This window comes from Balaenoptera borealis, assembly GCF_965194805.1.
Source record: "Balaenoptera borealis genome assembly, chromosome: 11".
NCBI lineage: Eukaryota > Metazoa > Chordata > Mammalia > Artiodactyla > Balaenopteridae > Balaenoptera > Balaenoptera borealis.
The window spans coordinates 103462196-103488029 of NC_138868.1; the positions used below are offsets into that span (position 1 = coordinate 103462196).

The window sequence follows — 25834 nt, forward strand, 5'->3', positions numbered from 1 at the left end:
CCTAAGATGTTAGAACTGGGAGGATGAGGAAGGGCGGGGCACGAGGGGCAGCTTGCAATGACTGTCTGTGTCCTTCTCACCATGCTCCACCCTGGCCCAGCCCCCAGTGGTCCCCCCCAGGGAGTGGCAGTGGCCTTGGGGGGTGAAGGCAACAGCAGTATCACTGTGTCTTGGGAACCTCCGCTCCCCTCCCAGCAAAATGGGGTCATCAAGGAATACCAGGTGCAGGGGTTGAGAAGGTGGGCGGGCTGGGGAGTGGAGGGAGAGGGAGGCTCCAGGAGTTAGGATCAGGGAGGAGGGAACCTAGGACTGGCTTTGGGCCTGGAGACCAGGCTGGGGTTAGGATCAGGGAGGAGGGAACCTAGGACTGGCTTTGGGCCTGGAGACCAGGCTGGGGTTAGGATCAGGGAGGAGGGAACCTAGGACTGGCTTTGGGCCTGGAGACGAGGCTGGGGGAAGAGGAGACAGGTTTCAGAGTGCCCTCTCTGAGTTGAATTACGCCCGGCTAAGCCCCTTCTACCATCCAGAGCTTCAAGTTTCCCCGTGAGGCCAGAAGCCACTTCTGAAACTCTAAACCTGGGTCTCGGCCTCCCCAGATCTGGTGCCTGGGCAATGAGAGCCGCTTCCACCTCAACCGGTCCGCGGCAGGCTGGGCGCGCTCGGCGGTGCTCCGGGGACTGCTGCCCGGTCTCCTCTACCGGACCCAGGTGGCGGCGGCCACCAGCGCGGGCGTGGGCGTGGCCAGTGTCCCGGTGTCGGTGCAGCTGCGTGAGTCCGGAGGGGGTGGGAGGGCGGGGCTGGGAGTTAAGGGGGGCCCTGGGGTAGCGGTGCCTCTACTCCCCTCACCTCTCTGACCCCCACAGCGTCTCCGCCGGAACTGGAGCCTGGGCTCGAGGCGGGCCCGGGGCTGGCGGAGCGGCTGGCGAGGGTGCTGCGGGAGCCCGCCTTCCTCGCGGGCAGCGGCGCCGCGTGCGGGGCGCTGCTCCTCGGGCTCTGCGCCGCCCTCTACCGGCGCCAGAGGCAGCGCAAGGAGCTCAGTCACTACACGGGTGAGAGCCCGGCCCGGGGGCAGAGCGGGCGGGGGTCACAAGGGCGCCGCGGGGATGGAAAGGAGGGCCTTGGAGTGGGCGGAGCCTGGAGATCCCTTCCCCCCCAGGGAGGGAGGCGGGGAGGATGGAAAGAGAGGAGGAGGGACTCAACAGCTCCCGGAGCGGCGTCGGGCGAGGGGTCGCCCGGGAACTCAGCCCCTTGGACAGGGGCCGGGTGCCCAAGGTGGAACCGGGAGCTGTCGGGACCTGGGCTGGGGGGTTGGGGGGGGGACGGGGAAGATCGGAGCCCAGAGGGGGCGGGGCGGGGCCTGAGTTTGCTGAGAGGAGTGAGATTTGTCCTTAAAATGCCTCGGGAAGGAGCAGGCTTTGCGGTCAGCCTCAGTAGAGAAGGGGCAAGTCTGGGGGGCGGGGGGCGGAAACTCATTTCCTGGGGGTCGGGGGCTGGCAGAGGGAGTGTGGCCAGGATCCCAGGCGATAAATTGTCAGGCGGGGTCTGGATGGAAAGGGGGGACCCGCTGAAAGGAGGAGACTTGAGTTCTGCTTCTCCCTGGGAAGGGGCGTGTCCGGAGAGATGTGAGGTCTCTTAGTTCAGAGGTTCTCAATCTTCGCTACACGCAGGAATCACTTGGGGAGCTTTAGAAAAATACTGATGCCTGAGTCGCATCCCTAGGAATTCCGATGAAATTGGTCCAGGGTACAACCCGAGTGGTGGAATTAGGACCAGGCCCAAGGAGTGGACCAGAATATGGATATTTCTGACTTTTCTCCCCATTTCCCCTCTTCTTTCTCCCACGGGTTCCGTTTCGGAAGCCTCCTTTGCTTACACACCTGCAGGTAAGACATCTCTGCCCCCGGGGTGGGGGTGGGGCGGGGTTCGGACCCCAGGTAGCCGCGCTTCTCACAGTCTCCCCCTCGTCTTCCCCAGTGTCCTTCCCACACTCAGAGGGCCTGTCGGCAGCCAGTTCCAGGTAATTCTCTTAGCTCATCTCCCCAAGATGAGACCACTCCCTTCGTCCCAGGCCCAGCTGCCTCCCCGTGCTGACCTCCGCCCTCCTCTCACCGCCACACTCACCGTTACCGTCCTCCAGCTCCCATTACCCCTGCCTCCCTTACTTCACTGACCTCTTCAGGCTCTCTGTCCCCAGCGTTCACCTACTGTCCCTCAGGCCACCAATGGGCCTTGGCCCTGCTCCTTACCCGTGGCTGGCAGACTCGTGGCCGCACTCATCTCGCAGCCCCTCGGCCCAGGAACCCAGGGGAAGCTGCTGCCCCAGCAATCCTGACCCAGACGACAGATATTACAATGGTGAGGAGTTCTGCTTCCCTCAGGGGTACACCAGGAGGCCCTGCACCCTCTCTCCTCCCGACCGGCTGGGGCAAACTGAAGGGGGCCAAGGGGTCCCAGTCTTGCTGAGACTGCGTGGTCCTTGGGAAGCTGTGAGTTGGGGGAGCCTCTCTCATGCCTCACCTTTACCCCGGATTGGGATAGGGGAAGAAGTGGGATCCCCTTGTGCCCTCCATTCTCCTGTTGTCCTCTATTTTTCTGTCTCTGCCCCGTCTCCTCCCCGGGGCCACTGTCTTTCTCCCCCTCAGAAGCAGGGATCTCCCTTTACCTGGCTCAGACGGCCCGGGGAGCTGCCGCCTCTGCTGAGGGTCCCGTCTACAGCACCATTGACCTGGCCGGCGAGGAGCTGCAGACCTTCCACGGGGGGTTCCCTCCACACCCCTCAGGGGAACCAGGCGACTGGAGCCAGTATGCTCCTCCAGAATGGAGCCAGGGGGACAGTGGTAGGGCTCCAGTTCCCAACACCCCCATTTTAGCCCTGAGCAGCATCTTCCCCAAAGAGTGTCCTCCACCCCCCCTTCTGGGACCTAGCCCAGCACTCCTTTCTGACGTGTCTCACCTCTGCCTCTTTCCTGCCTGTATCTTGCTGTGGCCCCACCCTGCTCTCCTCAGGAGCCAGGGGAGGCAAAGTAAAGCTTCTGGGAAAACCTGTACAGATGCCCTCTCTCAACTGGCCAGAAGCGCTGCCACCCCCGCCCCCTTCCTGTGAACTGAGCTGCCTAGAGGGGCCTGAGGAGGAGCTGGAGGGCGGGTAAGGAGGCGCCTTGCCTGCAGATGCCCTGTACACATGGGACCAGCCCAGGGCCTCCTGTCGGCGGAGGGCAAAGATGCTGGGAGAGGAAGGGAAGGGGGCAGCGGAAGGCCAGAGGGAGGGTATGAAGCTACTCAGTCACCCCGCCCTCCTGCCTCTTTGCCCCCAGCTCAGAGCCGGAAGAGTGGGGCCCACCAGTGCCCGAGAGGAGCCACGTGGCAGAGCCCAGCACCAGCGGGGGGTGTTTGGTCCCTCCGTCCCGAGGGGAAACACCCTCTCCCACACCTTCCTATGGACAGCAGTCCACAGCCACTCTTACCCCCTCACCTCCTGACCCTCCCCAGCCCCCCACTGACATTCCCCATCTCCACCAGACGCCCAGGTAGGGAGGTGTATAGTACCTTGCATGTTACAGGCCCTCCGTACATATCTATTCAGTGGGTGAATGGGTGGATGACCAGATGGATGGATGAATCTGGGGCCCAGAGGTCTCATGGCTGTATCAGGGTGGAAGTGTGATCTGGGGAGAAATGTGGAGGCTGGCAAGGTCTCTCACTCCCGACAGTCATTGGAGGGACTCTGCAAGCTTCCTGGGGCATTTCAAAGTTGGCTTTCCTAGTATTCCACCAGCATGGGAGCCTTGTGGAGGACGAGCTGTGTCTTATTCATCTGAGTGTTAGGTTGATTGTTTAGCACGGTGCCTGGCACACAGTAGGCACTTAGTGTCTGTTGAGCAAACAAATGAAGCCTCATGTCATTGCAGGAGGGCGCCCCTTGGGCCAAGTTCCCCTCTCAGTGTATCCCAGCCCACGCTGAGTAGCCATGAAGGGAGGTCTGCTGGCCTGGGTGCTGACCCCATGGCCCTCCATCACAGCCCCAGCCCTGCCGCTAGTACAGCCAGCAGTGCCCCAGGTGAGTCTGTAGACCCCTCAACTGGCCTCCACCTCCCCATCCCCCGGAAGCTTGTTTCCCCTTCACCCTCAAGCCCCTTTCTTGACCAACTCTCTTACCCGCTCCTCCCTGCATCTCCCGATGCCACAGGGAGAACCCGGCAGGCGCCTGGGGAGATGACTCCTCCACTTCACGGGCCCCGTGCCCGAATCCGGAAGAAACCCAAGGCTCTTCCCTACCGGCGGGAGCACAGTCCTGGGGGTGAGGGGGCCATGAGCCTGGGAGGTGGTGACAGTAGGGGAAGCAGGCGGATAACCAAGGGTGAGCTCTGCGGGCTGGAGGAGGGAGAGAGTGGACCCAAACCTTGGGCTGTTCGTTCAGCGCCCTCTGACGCCAGGGAGTGGGAGTGGGAGAAAGACCCATATCGGGAGAAGCAGGAGAGTGCTGAAAGCAGGTCTCTCCCCAGACTTGCCGCCCCCTCCCTTGCCGCCGCCGGAGGAAGAGGCAAGCTGGGCCTTGGGGCTGAGGGCTGCAGGCAGCATGTCCTCCTTGGAACGGGAGCGGGAGCACAGTGGGGGGAGGAGAGTGGCGCAGGCCGGGCCCCTGGGCGCCTGGCGGGGCCCGCACCTGGATGGTAAGGAGGGCCCCTGCTACACAAGAGGGTGGGCGCAGGGACTGGGGCCTAACAGGTGGTACAGACCGTGCCACTGATGCACTAATTTTCAACCCAGCTCACCCCTGACCTCCAGCTGGGAGGAGGTCAACATTTGATCAACATCAAAGACACTTGTCTCTCTAGCTCTCTTTGGGCAAAATCCCCTGAGGTTCCCAAGTTGTATCCTTTCCCAGGACTGAAGCCCAGAGGAGAAAAGAGTGGGAGCCGGGCGCTCTGTCCCTGCTTTCCCAAGGCCCTCTCTGCGTGGGAGTTCCCCACGGGTTTCTGAGCACGTGTTATGTGAAGGCCATGGGCTGCGCGCTCTGCTTCTCCTCAGCCCCCAGGATGGTCTGCCCTCAACTCTGCTTCCAGAGCTGGGATGGCGGTTAGGGGGGCACGGGGGCAAGCAGCGATGTTCTCCCCCTGCCTGGGCACAAATGCCCCTCTGTCTCGTGCTGCAGAAGAGGCCTGGCTCCCCTACAGCCGACCAAGCTTCCTGTCCCGGGGCCAGGGCACCAGCACCTGTTCCACAGCCGGCAGCAACTCTTCGAGAGGCTCCGGCAGCTCTCGGGGCTCCCGGGGCCCTGGCCGGAGCCGGAGCCGGAGCCGGAGCTAGAGCCAAAGGCCAGGACAGAAGCGTGGAGAGGTAGGGGCTGGGGATGGCAAAAAACAAGAGTGGAGGGCTAGGGAGCGTGGGCCACGGGATGATTAAAAGTAGGAAGGCAGAGAGGTCTTCTGGGGGAAGTGTCAAAAGGAGGGGACCCCGTGAGTAAGGAGGAAGGGAGGACTCCTGGAGTACAGGTGACAAAGGATGAAGACAGATGATGTAACGGAGGGGCCAGACTCTGTAGGAGAGCTGGATCAGGAGAGAGGCTGACCAGAAATGAGGTGCATCCCTACTGGGTCCTGTTTGTCCCGACCAGCGCCTTGCAAACCAGCCTCTCTCTCTCTCTCTCTCTCTCTCTCTAGGAACCAAGATGACCTTTGATGAAATACCAGAAATCCCATGGGGAAGGGCGTGTCCCTGGGCCGGGAGCCTGAGCAAGAGCCCCTCCCCCTGGTGAATGAGGGCTGAGCAGAGAGGAGCAGGGACGAGTCTCTTCCCTCTCAGCAATGATGCGTGGGGCTCCCTGAGAAACTGGCCTAGAAGCCAGGAGCCAGCTCTTCCCTTGCCATCTGGGACCCATTCATAAAAAAGACAATAAAAAGAGTCTGATCAGAGCCCTGGGCCCTGTTTGTCTGGTTTTGTGCGGGATGTGGGGAGGAAGGGGGCTGCGAGCGTGTATATATCATTTGAGCTTCTTCAGCTGAAAGCACTAGTTGAGGGCAGGGCTAAGAGATGCCACCTGTTTTGCCTCCAGAAGGAGCTGAAGCCACTGTCTTCCCAGTTACACCCAGAAGGACTTTCCAAATAACCAACAGCGAGAATCTTGTCTCGCCTTCTGAGAGCCGAGCCAGGCCCTCCCTTGGTGGCCTCCTCCCCTATCAGGAAATATACCCCTTACAATAACAGTAATTTTTAAAAACTCAAAGAAAGAAGGAGCTGATGGGGGAAATCCCAGCCAAGAAGGAAAAACAGACTTTTTCAGACAACCAGCCACACCCCCTCACGAAGGGTGTGTGTAGACGGGCACCTCTTAGCCAGATTAGGCCCAGATGTAGCTGGTTAGACTGGCAGAGAATTTCCTTTTAATTTTGGCCACGAACGCCATAGTCCCCATCACTCCCGAACCCACAGCCCACGCCACTCGCTGGGCACTGAGGTCTGTTTCCGTCTCACTTGCCCAGTGACTGCTCTGGGCTCTCAGGGGATGGCCGCTGACCCCCCCCCCCCAGTCCCAGGCTCTGACCTCTCCTGCCACTTTGACCTAAGTGTGTACAAATCCCTTTTTTCTCATTTGGTCTGGCAAATGAGGTTGGCATGTTTTCAAAAGGAATTTTACCAGGAAGCTAAAAGAAAAATAAAATCCAAAAAAGGAAAAGCAAATAAAGAGGAACGGATGTGTATCCAGGGCACTGACTCCTCATCCTGAGATCACGGCCCTGGGCGTGCCCGGTAGCAACCGCCCAGCGTGTGGATTCTGCCCCTGACCTTTCCCACCAAGTGAGAGGATGCAGCCCTGCCTGCCCGCCATTGGTTTTCTGCGGCTCAGGCTCTGGAAGTCCTGCTCCTCCATTTCTCTGTTCTGTTTTTTGTCTGAAGGGTGCCCACTAGCCAACCGTTACAGGTGGTTCTACCTTTTGTGAAACTTAGCTACTTTGTCTATTTTTTTTTAATAAACTTTTTTTAAAAAATTAATTAATTAATTTATGGCTGTGTTGGGTCTTCGTTTCTGTGTGAGGGCTTTCTCTAGTTGTGGCAAGCGGGGGCCACTCTTCATCGCGGTGCGCGGGCCTCTCACTATCGCGGCCTCTCTTGTTGCGGAGCACAGGCTCCAGACGCGCAGGCTCAGTAGGTGTGGCTCACGGGCCCAGTTGCTCCGCGGCATGTGGGATCTTCCCAGACCAGGGCTCGAACCCGTGTCCCCTGCATTAGCAGGCAGATTCTCAACCACTGCGCCACCAGGGAAGCCCCTACTTTGTCTATTTTAAGAAACCATCTGGGACTGGTCTTTGGGGAGGGCAGCTGGGACCTCTGAAAGCAGGAGTTGTCTTCACAGGACAAGTTGCTAAGACCAGCAGACCCCCCCAAAAATCCCCCACCCCTCCCTTTCCTGGATTCTGCTTAAAGTCTGGAAGCTGCAGGTAATTCCCCCATTCACAACAGAACAGAAAGGAGTGACAGCCAGAGTGTCAATGAACACTGCATCCCTTTCTAACCCGGGAGCCCTCCCCAGGATGGTGCCCCGCAGAGTGACCTCATAGAACTCAAGTCATCGTAGCTTTATGGTATCAAATTCCTTAAGCTTATAGTGACAACAGTGTGAGGAGGGTGCATTTGTCCCACGTTCGTCACTCTTCCTTCATCTTCCTCCCTAGACTCATCCTGAACCCTTTGTCTTGGTGCTGAGATAGGGCCTCATTGCCTCAGTGGAGTCTCTCTTTATGTCCCTTCGTGGTGTGTTTGGGGAGAGAGCTAGGAATGGTCCAGAAAGGGCTGAGAGGGGAGGCCCTGAGATGAGAAGCTCCTTCCTCCACAGCCCTCTCCCGTGAGCCACTGCTGTCCTCCAGGCAGACATTTGGCTCCTCCACTTCCCGTGATCCAAGTGGGTGGGGAGATCAGGATTTAGGGCTGCTTCTTAGGCCCAAATGACCTGGTTTTGGACGTGGATGAAGCAGAAGGAAAAGCAAGGGCTGGGAGTCAGGTGGAGATGATTTTTTCCCCCCGGGGGCTCCAGGTCCGCTTTGTTCGTATTTTGTTTTGCTTTCATTTGTTTTCACAATCCAGGACGGAGAACTCTGGAGGCTGGGAGAGGTGGACCCCAACTGCAGAGAAGCACAGGCCAAGACCCACAGTCCACAGCCCAGGCTGGTGGCTGACAGGGGAGAGGGTTCTGATTCTCCTCTTGGCAGTCTCGGGATCAGCTCACGAGGCGTCTGTAGGAGAAGTTGAAGGAGGATGGATTTATCCCCCAGCTCCTTAGCTCTCCTGCCAGACCCCAGGCGCCTTCTTGGACCCCACCCCACTGCCAAGAACCCCTGCAGTCAAGATCGCCACATCAGCCAGCCAGCCAGACACTTACCGCCGGCCTTGGGCGCAGGACAGCTGAGCTGACTTCTCTGGGACGAGATCCGAGAGGTGGGGGGCCAGGGAGGCAGCCCCCTTCCCAGCCACTGGGTGTGGTTTTTCTCCATGTCCTCCAACCACTCTGACCTCCACTCCCACGGGGGCAGGGAGAGGGCGGAGTTCAGGAAGAGGTCATCCCGGGGGGAGGGAGGTGACAAAGCATCTGTCAGGGAGGGTAGAGGTATCTGTGGAGGGTTGTCCTTCACCCTTATGGACCAGTTTAGGGCAGAGAGCTTGGGGCTGCTTAAGGCATACACCCAACCCTAGACATAACCCAGCCCCACTCGGTCGATCACCCCCAGTGGCCACATCCACAGGAGCCTCTGCCCCAGGGAAAGGAAGATGTCTGTTGGTTTCTTCAGAGAGAACAGCTTGAACTCTTTCCTCCTAGCCCAGCCCTGGCCTTCTGTCCTAGGTAATCCTTGCTCTCCTATTCGCCACAAGGCTGACTGCTTTTTTTGCGGGGCAAAAGGTAGAGTTAGGGCTCGTAAGATGGGTCTAGGGGATCTAATAGAGTGTCTGAGGAAGGGCACACCAAAGGGCCATGGGGAGCCCTGACTACCTTCTGTTGACTTGGGGATGACGGTCCCACCTGCTAGACACGTGAAACAGGCAGCCCAGTGACTTCCCACCCTGCCACACACAGGACAGGAAGAAGGCCTTGAAAGCACAGGGGGACGTATGAGAGAAAACAGAACTTCCCACAGTGGGGACGGAGCCGGGTCACTGGGCTGGGGAGCAACCTTTCCTGGAGACCCACATCTGGTAAGAGGGTCCTGGAGGTAGCAGAATGGACTGCACAATTGGCTGCCTCTGTGATTTTAACTTGAACAATTTATCCTGGTTCTGGTAGGTGACCTTGAGCAAGCTAATAAAGCCGTTGGACTTACAGTTTCCTCATTTGGAAAAGAATGACAAAGAATATTCTTCAGAGAGTTGCTGTTAATGCTGAGTGTATGTGAAGCACTTATCATAGTGCCTGGGACATAGTCATCCGTCAATAAAAAACTAGCTGTTTTAGGGATGATGACGATGAATCCGATGCTTAGGGTGCTTTGCCTCTTGCTTGGGGAGAAGCTGTGTCCACTCCAGGGGGTGGGGGTGAGGAGTAAGCCCGCGATCTCACGTACCTGTGAAGACGCAGTCTGCCTCCCTGGGCTCCAGACCAAAGCCAAAGCTGTCCGCAGCCACGGCCAGGGCCCGGGCGAAGTGGGCGTCGGCGAGAAAGGAGCCGTCGGAGGAGCTGACCAGACTGGCTCTGGCGCTGGGGGCGTTGTCCTCAGAGGCCGAGCCCCAGCCGTTGGCCAAGGAGCCCTCGCTGGGCGTGGGTGTGGGGCAGGGCCGAGGTGGGCACAGCAAGCCCCTCACCTCGGACCCCACCCCTCCTCCAGGCCTGCCCATGTCCGCTAGCTCCGAGGCCGTCGGGACGCTGATGTAGCCATAGGTGATGGGGGGTGAAGGAGTCCTTGGCATTGGAGAGACACTGTTCCTAGGAAGAGGCGAAACGGGGGATGGGACGCGGTCGGGGGGGGAGGGGGGAGGCGGGGCATGGAGTGGCAGAAACAGCCCCGTTGAGGAGGGTGGAGGCAGCAGACGTAGGCACGCTCCTGCCTCGCGCTCACATCTGTATCCTTTGGTTGCCCCTCTGGCCACTCACCTGGGGGTCTCCTCACCCTCACTGAGCTCCAGGCACAGCGCCACCTCCTCAGGGGTCAGCACACTGTCCTGGTCATCCCCCAGGGATGACAGTGACGAGCTGGACAGGCGACTGGATGCTGGGCTGGGGCCAGAGAGGGAAGAGGCCTGGGGACTGGAGGGGATAAAGGCGGGGACGGGGGCTGCTGGCAGTGGGGGGCAGGAGGGGGCTTGGGGCTCCACCGAGTGCCTGATTGGGGTAAGATGGCAGGATGGTTAGTGCCGTCCTCCTGGCCCCGCCACCCCTCCCCCAGCCCCGTCCACGCTCAGCAGACACCCCACACCCCCAGTGCCCAGCCCTGCTTCCTGAGCCTGTGCCCTCTTACTGCGTCTGTTGACTCTGAGTGGGGGGTCCACGAGGAGAGAGGGGTGCTGCGGGGAGAGGGCGAGTCACCAGCTCACTGCAGGAGCCGAGGAGCTGTGGTCCCAGGGCCCGCCAGGCAACCAGGGCCCAGGGCACAGCTCCTGGGGAACGACAGGCTGGGCGTGAGAGAGCAGAACCCCCATCAGCCCCGGGCCCCAGTTTGTCCATCTACCCAGCCCCTCAGAGTCCTGTCCGCACCCAGCCAGCCTCCTCAGGGACAGGAGAAGCCCCACACCCTGCCTCACCCCTTCACCTGCCTCGCAGTGCCCTCCTCTCACCTGGGCTTTGGGAAAGGTTCTTGGAGCCTCGGTTGCCCAACTCACAGGCCCAGAGCTCCACGGGGTGGCTGGCCCGGAGCAGCGGGGAGCTGTTGGCCTGGTGCAGCTCTGCAAAGCAAAGAGTCGGTGGCTGGAGGCCAAGCCTGGGTGTGCCTTGCAGACCTCAACCACAGGCTCTATCTTCCGCCTGGTCATCCAGTTAAGCTTTAGGGTTCTTGAACCCAGAGGGAAGAGGGAAGAACCTCCCTCCATCCAGGCTGCTGTGATATAATGGAAGGAGCACTAAGCTTGGAGTCAAAACACCTGCACTCAGCCTGGCTCAGCCACGTATTAGCTGTGTGACCTCAGGTAGATCCATTAACCTTCCTGAGCCCGTTTCGTTTGTAAACAACCACTGCAAAGCATGGTTTGGCCAGTTAACTGAAAACAGATTGGAAAGTTTTTGGCACCTAACAGATATATTTATTTCTCTTTACTGTACACATTCCAATTTCCTGATCTCTATACCCTCAAATTGCTACCTACTGTCATGACTTTTGGCTCCGTGAAGGCAAATACTCCTTCTTTTCTTGGAGAGAATCTGTTAATTTCCACTTCTCACATTGCAAATATCTTACATGGCTCTGCATAGTCTTGCCCTGATAAACCCAAGTGTCTCTCACTTGGAGAGATGGGTTGGGCTGTCAAGTTGAGCTGAATGAGGAAGACAAAACCAGGGAGCTCCAGACCATGTCAGGTGTGAAGGGAGAGAGTCAGCTGATGGGAAGAGGAACTTTAAAACAGGAAGATGTGTTGGTCTCACCCAGGGAGGCAATGCCCTGCCCGTGGATATTCAGTGCGTGTTGAATGAATGAGTGAATGGATGGATGATATCAGAGATGCAGGTTTAAACACAAGGTGAGAAGAATCATGTACAAGGTGGCAGCTATCATCAGGCCCATGTGGCCACTTAGGAGACAGGGCTCTGAGTGAAGTGTGACAATACAGAAGACCCGGCTGTGTGCAATGACTTGGTCAGGCCAAAACCAAAATGGATCTCAGCTTAAACCAGAGAGGAGCAGAATAATAAAGGGAAAAGGATTTTCCCAAGAACAGGAACAGGAGAACATCGAGCAAAGGAGAAAAGAAACAGCCTTCAGGTCAGTGTCACATGATCAGAAGCCCAGTTAGGAAAGGGGACCGGAGACCAGGCAGGACTCTCAAGACAGAGCTGTCTAGTCAGTCTGATTTCAAAGATCTGGGGCAGGTTCAAAGCAGGGACAAGGCATTCATCAAGAATCCATCTGGACCCTAGGAATCCATGTACAGTAGCCAGACCTTCTGAGCCACTGGGATGAAAAGCCACACAATAGCTAGACTTCCTCCATCAAAGTTTCCTTTTGTACTTTGGCTGGTTTGGCTTTTACTCATTTCCTTTAATTGTCATATGACCCAGGGAGTCCCGGAGGCCAAATTTGGGTGCTCCAACCCTGCTCTCATCACCTTTGTCTTGTCCTGTGCCTGGCTTCTTGACTAAGCTCAGAAATGGGGGCACCTGTTGTTTATGTTGGTTTGGGTGGAAAGGGAAGGAAAAGGCCATACTCATCCCTGCTCCTATCATTTCCTCTAAGGATTCTGGTAACAAAACAACCCTCCTTCCACCTTGCTTGGAATTACTTGAATTTAGTTTCAATATTATTTGAATTAAACTATACAGTAAACATGTTATCAGGGTTAGGTGGAATCTTGTTGGGCACACCTGAATTGCGATAAATATTTGTTTGAATTAATTATTTAATGAGGCTATTCAATGTACTGATGATATGTATCAGCAAAGTGAACTGAGAATAAGATATAATGGATTAGACACGGGAGACAGCAGTTGTGAGATTATTAGTCACAGAGGAAAAAACCCAACTAAGGTCAGATAATAAGAAAAAGGGGACTTCCCTGGTGGCACAGTGGTTGAGAATCCACCTGCCAATGCAGGGGACACGGGTTCGAGCCCTGGTCTGGGAAGATCCCACATGTCGCGGAGCAACTAAGTCTGTGCGCCACAACTACTGAGCCTGCGCTCTAGAGCCCGTGAGTCACAACTACTGAGCCTGCGTGCCACAACTACTGAAGCCCGTGAGCCTAGAGCCTGTGCTCCGTGACAAGAGAAGCCATCGCAATGAGAAGCCTGTGCACCGCAACGAAGAGTAACCCCCGCTTGCTGCAACTAGAGAAAGCCCGGGCCCAGTAACGAAGACCCAACTCAGCCACAAACAGATATATAAATAAATAGATTTATTAAAAAAGAAAAGAAAAGAAAAAAGAATAAGCAAGTCAAGGGGGTAGAGGACACTGAGAGAGCCTGCCAGTTTTAGAAGTCAAGGAAGCAGCCTTTCGGACTAGCTGACAGCAGTAGAGGAGCTCCATGCCTCTGAGATCTTGCTGCCGCTGCAAAGAGCCAGAGGTAGGCCAAGTGTCCACCAGCCCAGGGGAGTCGCTGTTCTCAGCCCATCCTGGGCAATGGTGGGGTGGAGCCGGGTGAGAAGAAAAGGGGTGCAGTGAGGACCTGAATCTCTGAGTGAGGTTAGGAAGCTTCATCTCAGAATTGGAACCTTCTTAAGAACTGAGTGTAGAAAATTGCTCACCTTTTGTGGGGTAGTATTAATGTTCTCAGACAGGGTATACATTATATTCAAATTAGTGTGGTTATCCATGGAAAAGCTAGTTTTTAAATGAGACTTCTGCAACCTCTTTTTAGCTGGTATTTCATTATCACAGATGATTTCTAATGCAATAGCTCTGAGGCAAAGCTGGAAAGGATGCCAGCTTGGCTAATATTTAGAGTCATAAAATTCTGGATATTGGACAAGCTCTTAATTACTCTGAATCCATCTTTGTCTTAATAAAAGTTGGATTATATCCACTTAACAAAACTGGCTGTTGAACATTTGTAAATCTTACTAATCAGTACAGGAGGCTCAGGAAGACAGCAGAGAGAGTGCAGACAATGTTCAGAAACAGGAGAAAAGAGTCAGGGAGAGAATAGAATTTCCCAAGGGTGCTCCCAGAGAGATTCAGAGTAGCCTTTGGAAGCAGACCATTCTGGCTTCAAATTTGAGATCTGCCGCTTATGGACATGGAGTTTTGAACAAGTTACCCAATTCTGATCCTCTTTCCCAATCTTGTAAAATTAGAGAAATAGCACCTAGCCAATATGTTGTGAGGGTTAAATGAAATATTTGAAAACAAATATAAGTAAAGCACCTCACATAGAGTAGTTGCTAAAGAAACAGAGACTATAATTATTTCTCTCTAGAAAGTCAAAGCAGGTAGCCGGAAGTCAGGAGAAAAGTCTGGACAGAAAGGAAATACTCATTCTCTGGGAAACCAGTTGGAGGTGGGTACCTGGGCAGACCCATATATCGTGCACGTATGTAGTACGTATGGACACAGTGCGTAGTAGAGAGGTCATGAGTGCCTGAGGCATCGGGCTAGCACTGGTTACACCCCTCCAGGTTCTAGAATTATCTGTGCACTGGTCAGGCACTTTCGTTAGACTTTGAGCTCGTAGAGAGTAAGGATTATATCTGGTGTCTCTGTGTCCCCCGTCTGGCATACAGTGGTGCTTATTAAATGTTTGCTGAGTTGAGCTGGCTGCAGAAACAAGGCTCACTGCTGGTGTGGCAAAACCCAAGCAAGAGCACGGTGTAAAGAAAAGCTAAGGCCAGCACACTCCGGGCTGGGTGCGTGGCGATAGGCGTCCATCAGGACAGGCTGTGAGTGGGGTGCGGCCCACACCCGGCGTCGAGGTCACCCCATGCTCTCTCCTGTCCCCCCTACCACCCGATTCAGGCCGTGTCCATCCTCCCATCCTTACCCTGCTTTTTTTTGGCCTTCCAAGCCTCTGCAGGGGCCAGAGACAAGCGCGGAGAAGAGAGGCCCCTGCGGCCGCAGAGGCTGTCCGAACTGGGCCAGGGACTGGAGGCCCTGGCCAGCTGGGGTGTGAGCCGCCTGGCAGCTGGGGCCTGGGGACTTGGCCGGGCTGGGGGGCTGGAAGGCAGCTCATTGATGAGGGAGCCATAAAAAGTGCTGGTGTCGGGAAGCAGGGGCACACCGGGGCTTCGGGAATCCCAGGAGATCACTGCAATAAAAACGACAGGAGGAATTATGGTGAGCGCATCCCACCCATGCCCCCCTTCTCCAGCCCTGGGACCCCTGCTCCACTGCCAGGCCCACCCCACCCCCTCGGGACATGCTCACAGGAGCGACGACCGTCTAGTGGGTCCCGGGGGTCCACTCCCAGTCGGCTGCTGAGACTGCTGCTGCTGCTGAGGTCCCGAGAGCCAGAGGTGGAGCGCCAAGTGTCTGCCAGCCACGGGGAGTCACCGTGATCCATCCTGGGCAATGGAGGGCGGGGTGGAGGGAGAACAAGATTGGCCAAGACCTCCAGCTCAGCGGGTAGCAGAAGGGGTGGGGTGTTATTCTCACTACTTTTCAGCCCCTCACAGTCTCCTACAGATCTCTGATCTGCTGTCCCAAACTCAGCGCCGCTTTCTTGTCCTGGGATCAGGGGAAGTCTGAGTTGCCCAGAGCTAGGAGGTATCAAAGAGAGATAGCTATGGGCTGACACAAAAAGAACACAGACCTGGAGCCAGATCTGCTGCAGCCTAGCTGTGCAACCCTGGGCCACTCAGTCTGTTAGCCTCTCTAAGCCCCAGTTTCTCCATCTGTAAAATGGCAACAGTAAGGCCTTCCTTACAAGGCTGATGCTGTAAGTTGAGAAGAAGAAATGTGAGATCACTCAGCCAGCAGATCAGGAGTTTGCTACCTGAATGTTGGCTTCTCTACCTCTAGCCTGCTTCCCTTTGAATGGGACACTATGCGGCAGGGATCAGACCAAAGCACTTTTCTGCCTAAAACCTTCAGTGGCTCCCCATTTACCAGGATAGAACCCACCTGCCTAGCATGGTTAACAGGGCCCTCGTTGGTCTGGCTTTCAGCTCCTCAGTCTTATCCTTTTGCTCTGACCCATCCCACACAGTATGCCCCAGCCAGACCAAAAGGTTTGTCTTTCCCTATGAACGCAACAGGCTATTTCTTGCTGTTCCCTTTGCCCTTCCCCTTCTTACTGTCAGGGTAGATGTGAAATCTTCTTCCTCCCATAGTTCCCCCCCCCCCAGGCCCTTCCTTGTACTTGTACATCTTTCTGCACTCCCAACTCTGGATTGCATTTATGCTTGCGTGGCTGTCTCTGCTAGACGGAAGGTGTTCTAAAGGAATGAATGAACAAAGTGATCAGAGTGGAATCTCCCTCAGGAAGAAGGGATGAAGTCCCAGGGGAGCCAGAGAAAGTTCGGGGCAGAGCCGACTAAGCCCAGGAGGTAGCTGGAAGGGAAAGACCAATGAGCACAGAACAACGCAGGAACACAGCACCAGCCAGCACAGAACCTTGCTCTGGGCCGAGAAACTGACAGCAAAATGGTAGAGCTGGATGTGTCTCACACACAGTAGGTGCTTGATAAATTCCTGTTGAAAGATGCAGACCTGGAATGTGAAATCTCCCAGAGGAGATCTAATGAGATAAAGAACAGGAGAAGGTGGGCAGAGATGAAATGGTTATTTAGTGTAAAATTCAGCCAGTAGGAGAAAAAAGGATGTTTTCTTTTTTAGTATCGTGTCTCATAATGGGAGACTTGCTCTGTCAGCCAAACGCGGTTGGAGCAGATGTACCTGCAGGCGGGCTCCGCGGCTGAGAACAAGGAGTAAGAATCCATCACGCAAGGGCAGAGCGCCCTCTGCTGGAACTGCGGGTGGATTATTGCGAAGGAAAGATGCCTCCGTGGGAAGGTGATTTCCTGTACCCAGAGGGACTACTAGGTAGATGCTGAGTGTGCAGAGCAAATTAGAAATCAGACTGGTCCTCCTGTGCTAGTTACTCTCCACCTAGCACAACGAGTCAGCAGGAGAGTGCAGCAAGTATTCATGAGAGCTTGGTAACAAGAGCACTGGATTAGGAATTCAGAAGGCAGCTACTAGCTGTGTAGCCTTGGGCAGTCACTTGAGTCGTGAGTCTTCAGTTTACTCACCTTGTCAAGTGGTGTGATAGGAACATTAATGAAAGAGAAATTAATTTTCACTTGAAGTTCAAGGGAAATTCAGGTACCAGGATGCCAAATTGCCTGGCAGTAGGGGAGACTAGTACTCTGGCCAGTTCTCCATCCCAGCTCCACTGTCCCTCGGCCCCTCTGCCCCTCCCTCGCCTCAGGCCCTTTCGTCTCTCACCTGTGTTTTAGGATGGCGTCCTCACTGGTATGTCTGTACAGACCTAGGAGAGGGCAGGAGGAAGGGTCAGCCCAGAGTCTCCAGCACCTGGCTAGCGGTCTAAACCCCTGTAGCGTTCTGGCTGGACCCAGGGAAGACCTGATCACCTGGGAGCCCACTTCACCTTCTCACCTGGGCCCAGGTGCACCCCAGCTCGGCGCCGGCGGTGGACGCACACGGCGGTGCCCAGCAGCAGCAGCCAGAGCACAACACCCCCGCTGGCAATGACCTCTGGCTGCCTCAAGGCCGCCCTCAGTTGCTCCAGGGTCCACGGCCCGTGCGCACTGGGTTCCTGGGCAGCTTGCTCCACGGCCTGCTCTGTATGGGAACTTGAGCTCAGTGGGGAGGGGGCGGCCGAGGCAGTGAGGGTGGGGCAGACGAGGGGAAGGAGCCGGAAGCGTGAGCGGGGAGAGAGGAAGGCGGAGATGGGGCCTGAATGGGTCTGGGTGGGGCCGGTGGGCACTGTCCTCACCTAAAAGGAGGCAGACAGGGCTGCTGGGCTGCCCAGCCCCAGCCCCAGTGACTGCGGCCACTTGTACGCAGTAGGAGCCTGGCATGCGGGTGGCGATCTCCAGCCGGGTCTGCTCGCCCGCCACCGTCCAGTTGGCGGGGGGCAACGAGGTGTTGCCCAGGCTCCAGACCTGAGACGCAAACAGAGGGGAGCTCGCCCCCTGGCACCAGCCCAGCAGCTCAGCCCTTCCTCTTGCGGATCAGACTCCGGGCGTGTGGCCGCCCCGTCCTGCCGTTCACCTGGGGACGCCCCTCGCATGCACCCACACGTCCTATTTCCTCCTCCCCCTACAGCGTGGGAGAGACTTCTCTCTAGACCGACAGACGAGGGACAAAAGTAATCTGCCGAAATAGGCGTTAGACCCGTGGTTCACAAACGTCAGCGTGCTTCAGGATCACTTGGAGGATTTGATAAAATCCGGATTGCCGGGTCCCTCCCCGACTTTCTGATTCACAAAGCCTGGCAAAGGACCTAAGGATCTGCATTCTAACAAGTTCTCAGGTGATGCTGATGTTGGCTGGTCCAGGAACCGCCCTCTGACACCACTGCCTTAGAAGCTGGGAGTCAGACACGGCCTGGTTTGACTCCTGTTCTGTTTCCCGCACCTGTGACCTTAGCCTCACTTTCCATGTCTGTAAATTGGGGACAATGACCCAGGGTGGGCTATGAGATGAAATGAGATTGTGTAAGTAAGTGCTCGGCAGCGTCTGGCAGACAGTAGGGTCCTTGCCCAACAACAGTAAGTTTCCCTTGCTTCTCTGCCCAAGTACCATTTCTTAGTGCCCAGAGCAAGTGTCTTACAGGAGGCCAGGGAAGAGGGATCTCCTGGCACCACTAGGAGGGGGTGTGTCAGTTTGTGGAGGGTACCTGGTAGCCACGGATGATGCCATTGTGCTTTTCAGCAGGTGGTGGGACCCAGCTCACGAGGACACTGCCGTTGCCAGGTAAAAGGGTCACCTCCTGCGGAGGGGCACTGGGCACTGGGGAGGGGGGAGGGAGAGAGGCTGTAAGGGATGCTGAGGGAGAAGGCTCTAGGGAAAAGAGCTGGAATGGGACACAGGGTCAGAGCCATACTGATGAGACTAAGAGCCTTTCTCAGCTCTGCTTGCTGAGCCAGGGCAGGAGGGAGCCCAGGGTTGGGACCCACCATCCCCCCCGGCTAGAGTGGGACAAAAAGGGGCTGGGGGTATATTGTTGGGTTTTGGGGGGCATCTGTCCCTGACCTTGTTCAGGCAGCCTCAGGAGCAGCACGTTGCTGTCGGGGCCTTGAGCCCGCCCGGAGGATGGTCTCACTTTGAACTCATAGTCTTGGCCCCAGTGGAGGCCCTCAAGCTCTGCGCTCTGCCAGCCAGCCAGCAGGGCCTCTGCCCACGGGGCTCCCTGGCCTCCGGGGGCAGCCTGGGTCCTGAACAGGGCCGTGTAGGACTGGGCAGGTGCAGCAGGGCCGCTCACCTGGGAAAGAGTCCAGAGGGAGAGGAGGGCTCAGGGCTCTCGTGACCAGCCCTTTCTGAAGCTGTGACGGGCTCCAGCCCAGGTCCTGGGCCTCACCTTCCAGCTGAGCCACACAGCAGGACCAGGCTGGGTGCCCTTTGCAGGGTCTGGGTTCAGCAGGGTCACGTTTTCCAGCTGAATGCGCACAGCCAGAAGCTCCAGGGGCTCCTTGTATTCCTGGGGCTCTGTGGGGAGCACAGGGCTGGGGTGGGGCCCATAGGCCAGAATGGAGGAATTGAGGAGTGGGACATCCCTCGGCCACAGAGGGGCCAGAACTCGCAGCTCGCCCAGGTTGAGAGCACTCCGATTTCTATTCTAGGACAGGGGAACCACCCCTAAATGGGGTCCCCGCCGCTCTGACCCTGATCCCGGGTTCCGCTCCCACATCCCCTAACCCCAGCCAAAAGCAGACCACACCACCCTAACTGGAGCCCCCGACCTTGGCCCTGACCGCCCTCCCCTTACCTTGGACAGACACCCTGGCTGCCCGGCTCTCCCGTCGTCCTACACTGTTGGTGGCCACGCACATATAGGTCCCTGCGTCACTCTTCTCTGCTCTTGCCATCAGCAGGGAACCTCTGGACACCTGTCAGGACCAGGTGCGTTGTGAAGTCTCCCCTGCGGGGAGGGCCTCTGAGTGGGGAGGGAAGTCTAAGGCCTCACCGCCTCCCCTTCCTCAAATTCTGCAGGGGGACATTGGGCCACGGGGCGGGTCAGTCCCTCGGGTGTGCACAGTTGTGGCCAGGACAGGGTGAGGTGAAGGGGGTTACACTCACCGAGTGCCGCCCTGGCTGCAGGGCCAGGGGTTTCCCATCCTTCCACCATGAGACTGTGGGCTCTGGGTGGCCCCAGGGCGGCCCACACTGCAGAATCACCTGCTCGCCCACTGTGGCCACCGCGTCCCGAGGCTGGACCTGGAAATCTTCCCGAAGGACTGTGGGGAGGAGGGAGGGTCGCAGAGAGCGGGACCCAGTCCCCACATCCAGGTCCCGCCTTGGCATCTCCCAGCGTTCTGCATTACCTACCTTTCCGCTGCCTTGAGCTCACTCTTCAGAGCCCCACCTCCCAGGTCTCCCATCTAGGGCCACCCCCAGCCCAGGTCTCCACTCCCAAGTCTCCCCGCCCAGGCCTCACCAGCCACAGACAGCCGAGCGCCCCGGCTGACTGCCGTGCCCAGCCGGTTGCTGGCCTCACACGTGTAGACACCCAGGTCTGTGGACAGGGCCTGGTCATCGTGGGCACGTCCCCGGGGAGGGGGCCGCAGCAGCAGGAGGGTTCCGTCAGGTAGGAGGTGGTGAATGTCTGGGGGCACCATGCTCAGGGGATGCCCATTCAGCAGCCAGCGGATGGTGGGAGGCGGCTGGCCTGAGGCCTGGCAGCTCATCTTGGCCGGGCCAGGGCCCTGGAGCAGCTGGTCCTCGGGGTGGATGAGGATCTGGGGTGGGGAGTCCTGAGCCATGCCTCCTGGGAGAGAAAAGGAGGTGGAGCCCAGTCTGACTACAAATAGGGCCCCCAAATCCCTGCACGCCTCATCTTCCTCCTCTTGCCTGAAGATCAGTTCCCCAATAACACGCTAGCTGGGAGGGGAGAAGGCCAGCATGCGCGCGGGGCCCCCAGGTGAGGGCCAGTGGAGCTCTCAGTCTGTCTGCCTCACACTCAACATCACCATCATCATCATCACCACCGTCGTCTCTGGTACCCCCCACTGCAAAAGGGAAGCAAAGGAGCAAGGGGGTCTCCTCCCTGCCTCGGCCAGGCCTCGGACCAACGGAGCGGAGCGTGGGCTAGGAGTGGGGAGGGCCACACTCACCTGTGACGAGCAGAAGCAGGAGAGGCAGGGGCTGACGGGCCCCGAGGAGGCAAACTCCTCCAGAGCCCATGGCTGCCCTCGGGCCTCTGTCCTCGTCCGTAGCACTTTGTCCCACTGCTCTGAGCTCACAGCGGAGGGAAGGAGGGGCGGGCGCGGTGGTGGTGGTTGTTTGTGACCGAGACTCTGCCCCAGGAGGGAAGCGGCTTTGAGGAAACCGATGCTTCCTGCCTGGCCCTCAGTGCCTTGGAGAACTGGGAGGAGACCAGAGGAGAGAAAGTCTCTGACCTTGATCCTTTAGTCATAACCTCTGACTCCAAGCCCCGCCCTAGGGTTTATCTTGTGATCTAGTCTAGAATTTCTTAGAGGTAATCCGCAGCCTAACCATAACTCCAGCCACTGTTTTGATCCTTTACCTCAAGCCTCTATGGAACCCTTGAATCCCAATCCCAACCCCTTGGCTTCCAAGCGACCCCCTGCTAGAGTGGCGTGAAAACCCAGAGGTGGAATGTCAGGGCACAGCATTCTGAAGCTGAGGGTAGAGGAAAGCAGGCCCCGGAAGCCGAGTGCGGGGAGCAAGAGTGTCTTGTCATGCCCTGGCCCGTTTCCCGGGGAGAGGTCAGGGTGGTAGGTCAGAAGACAGAGAAGATCACAGGCTCTTGGACAGTCTGGGAGACGCCCACTCTGTGTGCCTAGTCAGCCCAGAGACAGATGAGATAAGCTTCTGGGAGACCTCGGGCAAGTGACTTAACCCCTGAAAGTCAGTTTCCTTATTTGTAAAGTGAGAATAATAATAATAATAATAATAATAATAGTTCCTACCTTGAGAGCTGCAGTAAGAGTGAGAGGAGATAAAGCATAAAATCACCTAGCACAGTGCCTAATGCATTGTAAGTGATCAGTAAAGCTTAGCCAATATTGTGATACATTTATTTTTATGCACATCCCGTCATTGAAACTATTTGAGCATCCTTGGCAGGGATATTTCTCAGGCCCTGGAAAGGTGGTTGGAGTACATGACCTTTAAGAGTTTTTCCAGCCCTGAAACCTCATGTCTAGAGCGGACAGGACTGTAGCTTGTCAGCCTGCAATGTCAGTGCTCACCCCGTGGCTCCCCACCCCCTGCCTACAGAGATGCTGCTCTCCCCTCTCAGAGCCCAGCTCCTGTTTACAGGTCTCTTCCTTCCAAATCTGGAATCTCAGACATTTCCTGGAACTGCTCCCGGAAGGCCAAGGCCAGGCTCTGGAGACTCAGCGGAAGAATGTCCAGCCTTTGTTCCCCATTGTTCCTGGCCAGCTCCTTTGTGGGGCCCCTAACCCAGCCGACTCCCTCCCTTCCTCCCCCTTCTCAGCCTGGCCTCGGTGCCAGCTGCAGCCACGGCCCTCACAGCCTATCAAGAGGAAGGCCTCCTTCACTCTTTCTTCTCTTTCCCCTCAAATGCAGACCAAGACTGATTAAGACAATTAGAGCAAGAGAACACTGTGGTCTCTCCAAACTGGGCATTTCCAAGGGGTAAAAAATAGAGTTAAAGTAACAGAGTGACAGAGCTGGAAGAATAGGAATTGGGGTCAGAGAATAGAGCTTGGTATTTCAGAAGTGGAGGAACTAAGAGCAGTGACAAACTCCATGGCGCGTGCCTGGGCATGTGTGTGCCAGGCATAGCGGAGTAGAATTTATGGGGTCAGGGATCTGTGGGGACAGAGTGATGAAGGAGGTATTCACATGGACACTGAAGTCAGCCAAGGATGAACAAGAAAGGATGTGGTGGGACAGATGGATTTACTGCACATCTAGCCAATTTGGGATTTCCCAGGTCCAGAACCCCCCAGGCCTGTCTGACCCAGTGACTACCTGCTCCCCAGGAACGTTGCTGTTAGCAGTCCTTTTTAGTCTCTTCTGCTTATACATTGGACTTGGGGAGACTAAACAAGTTCTCTGCTAATTATTTGATGGCAGCCTGATTTGACTCAAATCTCTATAATCCAGAAAGATGGTATAAATTTCCCTTGGGGGGTAAGAGGGCAAGTCTCAAAGGAATTCAGATTCATGACTAGCGCTGTCCTCCGCTGAGTAGGAACGGGCAGGTGACTCAGCGAGGAGAGGCGCCAGTGCTGTAGTGCAGGAATGGAGCCTGGAGGCTGCAGCAGCTGGGGAGGGGCCCTTGCCCCACAGTTACGTGACTCACCCCTGGACATGCCGTTGGCACAGCCTCTTTCCATTCCCAGACTCTGGACACCCAAGTGCTAAGAACTGATGGGGATTGGAAGGCCCCATCATTCTGAGCTCTTCCTTAGGACGTTAAGACTCTTTCTCCTCACTCAGTCCAAGCATCCAGGGCACTCAGGGATCCGTGGAGTGATGGCCGAGGGGACTTCCCAACAGTGAGGTATGTCTGGATGGCTCTCAGAGACCACAGTGATCATTTCCAGCAACCTGTCCCATCAGCATCCTGACTGTCTCATTTCCACACACTAAGGAAGAGCCGACTGCGTGAGTCATGGGGATGACGTTAGTCAATGGGACCCGCCTCCAACTATTTCAAGGAAGCTCTGCTCTGGGACCCTGGGGATGCTCCGGCCAGTGACCAGTTTAAATACTATCTTCCTTCACCCCCTAGTTTTAGAGTTTTGTGTTTTTGTGAGTAACTCTTTCATTGCTTGTAAGAGGGAAGAGAGAGGAGAGAGATTAGGTGCTCTTCAAGGACCCTCCAGAGGACATTTTTTTCTCCTGGTTTCTCTGGCGTCTTATTCTGTGTTTTCTGAAAATGCAGCCCAGGGACTCCTGCTGGTCAAGCTGGTGGGGTAAACAGTACTAATTCAGGTGGGATTTGATGTCAGTTATGCTTAGGTTGTGATCCTATCTCCACCTCGTACTGGCAGAGGGACCTCAAATAAGTCACATAACTTTTCCAAGCCCCACCTTCTTTATCTGTGAAGTGTCTGTATGAAGTTTGTTGATAGTGGGTATGTAAGTGCTGTGAAAACACTAGGTATGTGTTAAGTAGCCCTTGAGGGTTCTGGAAGGGGCATAGGCCCTCACTGACCAACAGAGTCACAGCCGGCCGGCCCTCACCACCCAGGGCACTCTCTTTGGCCTTGAGATCCTGCCCTTTCTGTTTTCTTGTTTTTATTTTGTTTTGCTTTATTTTGTTTCCCTCTTTGCTTGAGTCCGTTTGGTCCCATTTTCCAAACTCTCCTCTTTGTTCCATGATGCCAGTAGCTGGAGGGAAATTGAGACAAGAGAGGAGACAGGAATGATCTCCTCTTAGCCAAGGGAAAGTTGCCCTGAGGCCACTTGACTGGCTCTGCTTCTGCTTCCTCCTTCCTGATCCCATCAACATCACGGGCAATTCGAGGGTCCATGTGGAAATCACCTCTAACACTCTCAACACCACAGTTTCTTGGCTTCCTCAACACCAATGTCTATGGGTCACATCTAGACCAAACATTGGAAATTGGACCAAGTAGAGATTTTGAAAGCTGTTGGCATCAGTATTTAACTGTCTGCTCACATGTCCAAGAAGAAAAAGAGATCAGTTATTGTACTTTGTGTTCAGCTTGTCAATGCCCTGCAGGCAAAGAAAAGACCACCAGAACATACCTGTTGTTAACATGTTGGGTTTATTACTCCTTGCAGCTAAGGGGAGTGTGCACCATGGGGTGCCTCAGTAAGGTGTTAGAACCTATGATAAGATTTGGACTTTGACTGGGTATTGAGGAGGGTCCTAGGAAGCGAAGTTTTGCTCTAAATTGGGTGCTGTCAGGAATCAGGTACAATTCTATGATTCTTTGCAGAAGAGTGTCTTTGATAATTTCCTTACTCTGTAGTATATCAAGTGGTTCTTTTTCTTCTTCTATTATGAACCGTGCTGAATGTTTATTTTGTATGTCTTCTAGTATAATTAAGATTTTCTTTAGGGAATAAAAAACCTAGTAGTAGAATTTCTGTGTCTTGGGACATACAAATATTCAACTTCAGATGCTAATGACAAATTGTTTTCCAGATCATTTGGTTGTCCCAATAACCTTAAACCACATCTTCAGAAGAGTTGATGGATTTCTTATTTTTGACAATCTAGTATGCAAAAAAATATATTATTATTGTCTTAATTTGCATTTGCCTGATTAAATAATGAAGCTGAGCATCTTTTCAAGTATTATTCGCCATTTGTGTTTTTTCTTCTGGGAAGTATTTGTTTCTATCTATAGCTCATTTTTCTATTGCTTATTTGTCTTTTTCTCAATAACTCTCAGGAGTTTTATACATTTGGGAAAATAACTCTCTGTGAATTAGAGATGTTGTGAGAACAAGTTTGGCCTCATGTTTTCTCTTTTTTTAAAAAAATTTTAATTAATTAATTATTTATTTATTATTTTTGGCTGTGTTGAGTCTTCGTTTCTGTGCGAGGGCTTTCTCTAGTTGCGGTGAGCGGGGGCCACTCTTCATCGCGGTGCGCGGGCCTCTCACTGTCGTGGTCTCTCTTGTTGGGGAGCACAGGCTCCAGACGCGCAGGCTCAGTAGTTGTGGCTCACGGGTCCAGTTGCTCCGCGGCATGTGGGACCTTCCCAGACCAGGGCTCGAACTCGTGTCCCCTGCATTGGCAGGCAGATTCTCAACCACTACACCACCAGGGAAGCCCAGCAGGCAGATTCTTTTTTTTTTTTTTAATTTTTTATTTATTATTTATTTATTATTTTTATGTTTGGCTGTGTTGGGTCTTTGTTTCTGTGTGAGGGCTTTCTCCAGTTGCGGCGAGTGGGGGCCACTCTTCATCACGGTGCGCGGGCCTCTCACTATCGCGGCCTCTCTTGTTGCGGAGCAGAGGCTCCAGACGCTCAGGCTCAGTAGTTGTGGCTCACGGGCCCAGTTGCTCCGCGGCATGTGGGATCTTCCCAGACCAGGGCTCGAACCCGTGTCCCCTGCATCGGCAGGCAGATTCTCAACCACTGCGCCACCAGGGAAGCCCCCCGGCAGG

The 25834-nt window shown here is 55.6% G+C and overlaps 2 protein-coding genes across 7 annotated transcripts; one reads left to right on the forward strand and one right to left on the reverse strand.

Annotated features, from left to right (window-relative positions):
• The first annotated feature begins 52 nt into the window (after positions 1–52).
• On the forward strand, positions 53–5912 carry LOC309605308 (roundabout homolog 3-like). The gene is given in 14 exon segments (XM_082341017.1): positions 53–222; positions 597–825; positions 828–1049; positions 1860–1883; positions 1975–2017; positions 2216–2355; positions 2643–2837; positions 3007–3145; positions 3315–3527; positions 3909–4057; positions 4187–4297; positions 4503–4670; positions 5153–5337; positions 5661–5912. Coding segments are annotated over 13 exon segments (1953 nt in total). The 5' UTR covers positions 53–57; the 3' UTR covers positions 5308–5337; positions 5661–5912.
• A 1647-nt stretch (positions 5913–7559) lies between these two features.
• ROBO4 (roundabout guidance receptor 4) lies at positions 7560–25833 on the reverse strand. 6 transcript variants are annotated; one of them, XM_082341002.1, is made up of 19 exons: positions 23045–25833; positions 20862–21112; positions 20186–20515; positions 19828–19985; positions 19517–19637; positions 19109–19236; positions 18784–19012; positions 18428–18540; positions 17522–17690; positions 17182–17367; positions 17011–17053; positions 14989–15125; positions 14606–14869; positions 10756–10863; positions 10440–10485; positions 10076–10303; positions 9549–9907; positions 8375–8581; positions 7560–8228 (listed from the first exon to the last, which is right to left on the reverse strand). In XM_082341002.1, the coding sequence occupies exons 2-19, from the start codon at positions 20929–20931 to the stop codon at positions 8218–8220; spliced, it is 2907 nt and encodes a 968-aa protein (XP_082197128.1). In that variant the 5' UTR covers positions 20932–21112; positions 23045–25833; the 3' UTR covers positions 7560–8217. The 6 variants fall into 6 exon arrangements, with proteins under 6 accessions (XP_082197128.1, XP_082197127.1, XP_082197125.1 ...); XM_082341001.1 differs by having other exon boundaries at positions 10440–10578; XM_082340999.1 differs by having other exon boundaries at positions 10440–10593; positions 23045–25832.
• Position 25834: the final 1 nt, after the last annotated feature.

Excerpts from the sequence above, each read along its gene's own strand:
- ROBO4 (XM_082340999.1), bottom strand. The coding sequence starts at position 20,931 with ATGGGCTCTGGAGGAGTTTGCCTCCTCGGGGCCCGTCAGCCCCTGCCT. Across the intron at positions 19,237-19,516 it reads AGCCAGGGTGTCTGTCCAAG|AGCCCCAGGAATACAAGGAG; the intron begins GTAAGGGGAGGG and ends TGCTCCCCACAG. Across the intron at positions 10,864-14,605 it reads GAAGGCCAAAAAAAAGCAGG|AGCTGCACCAGGCCAACAGC; the intron begins GTAAGGATGGGA and ends TTTGCTTTGCAG.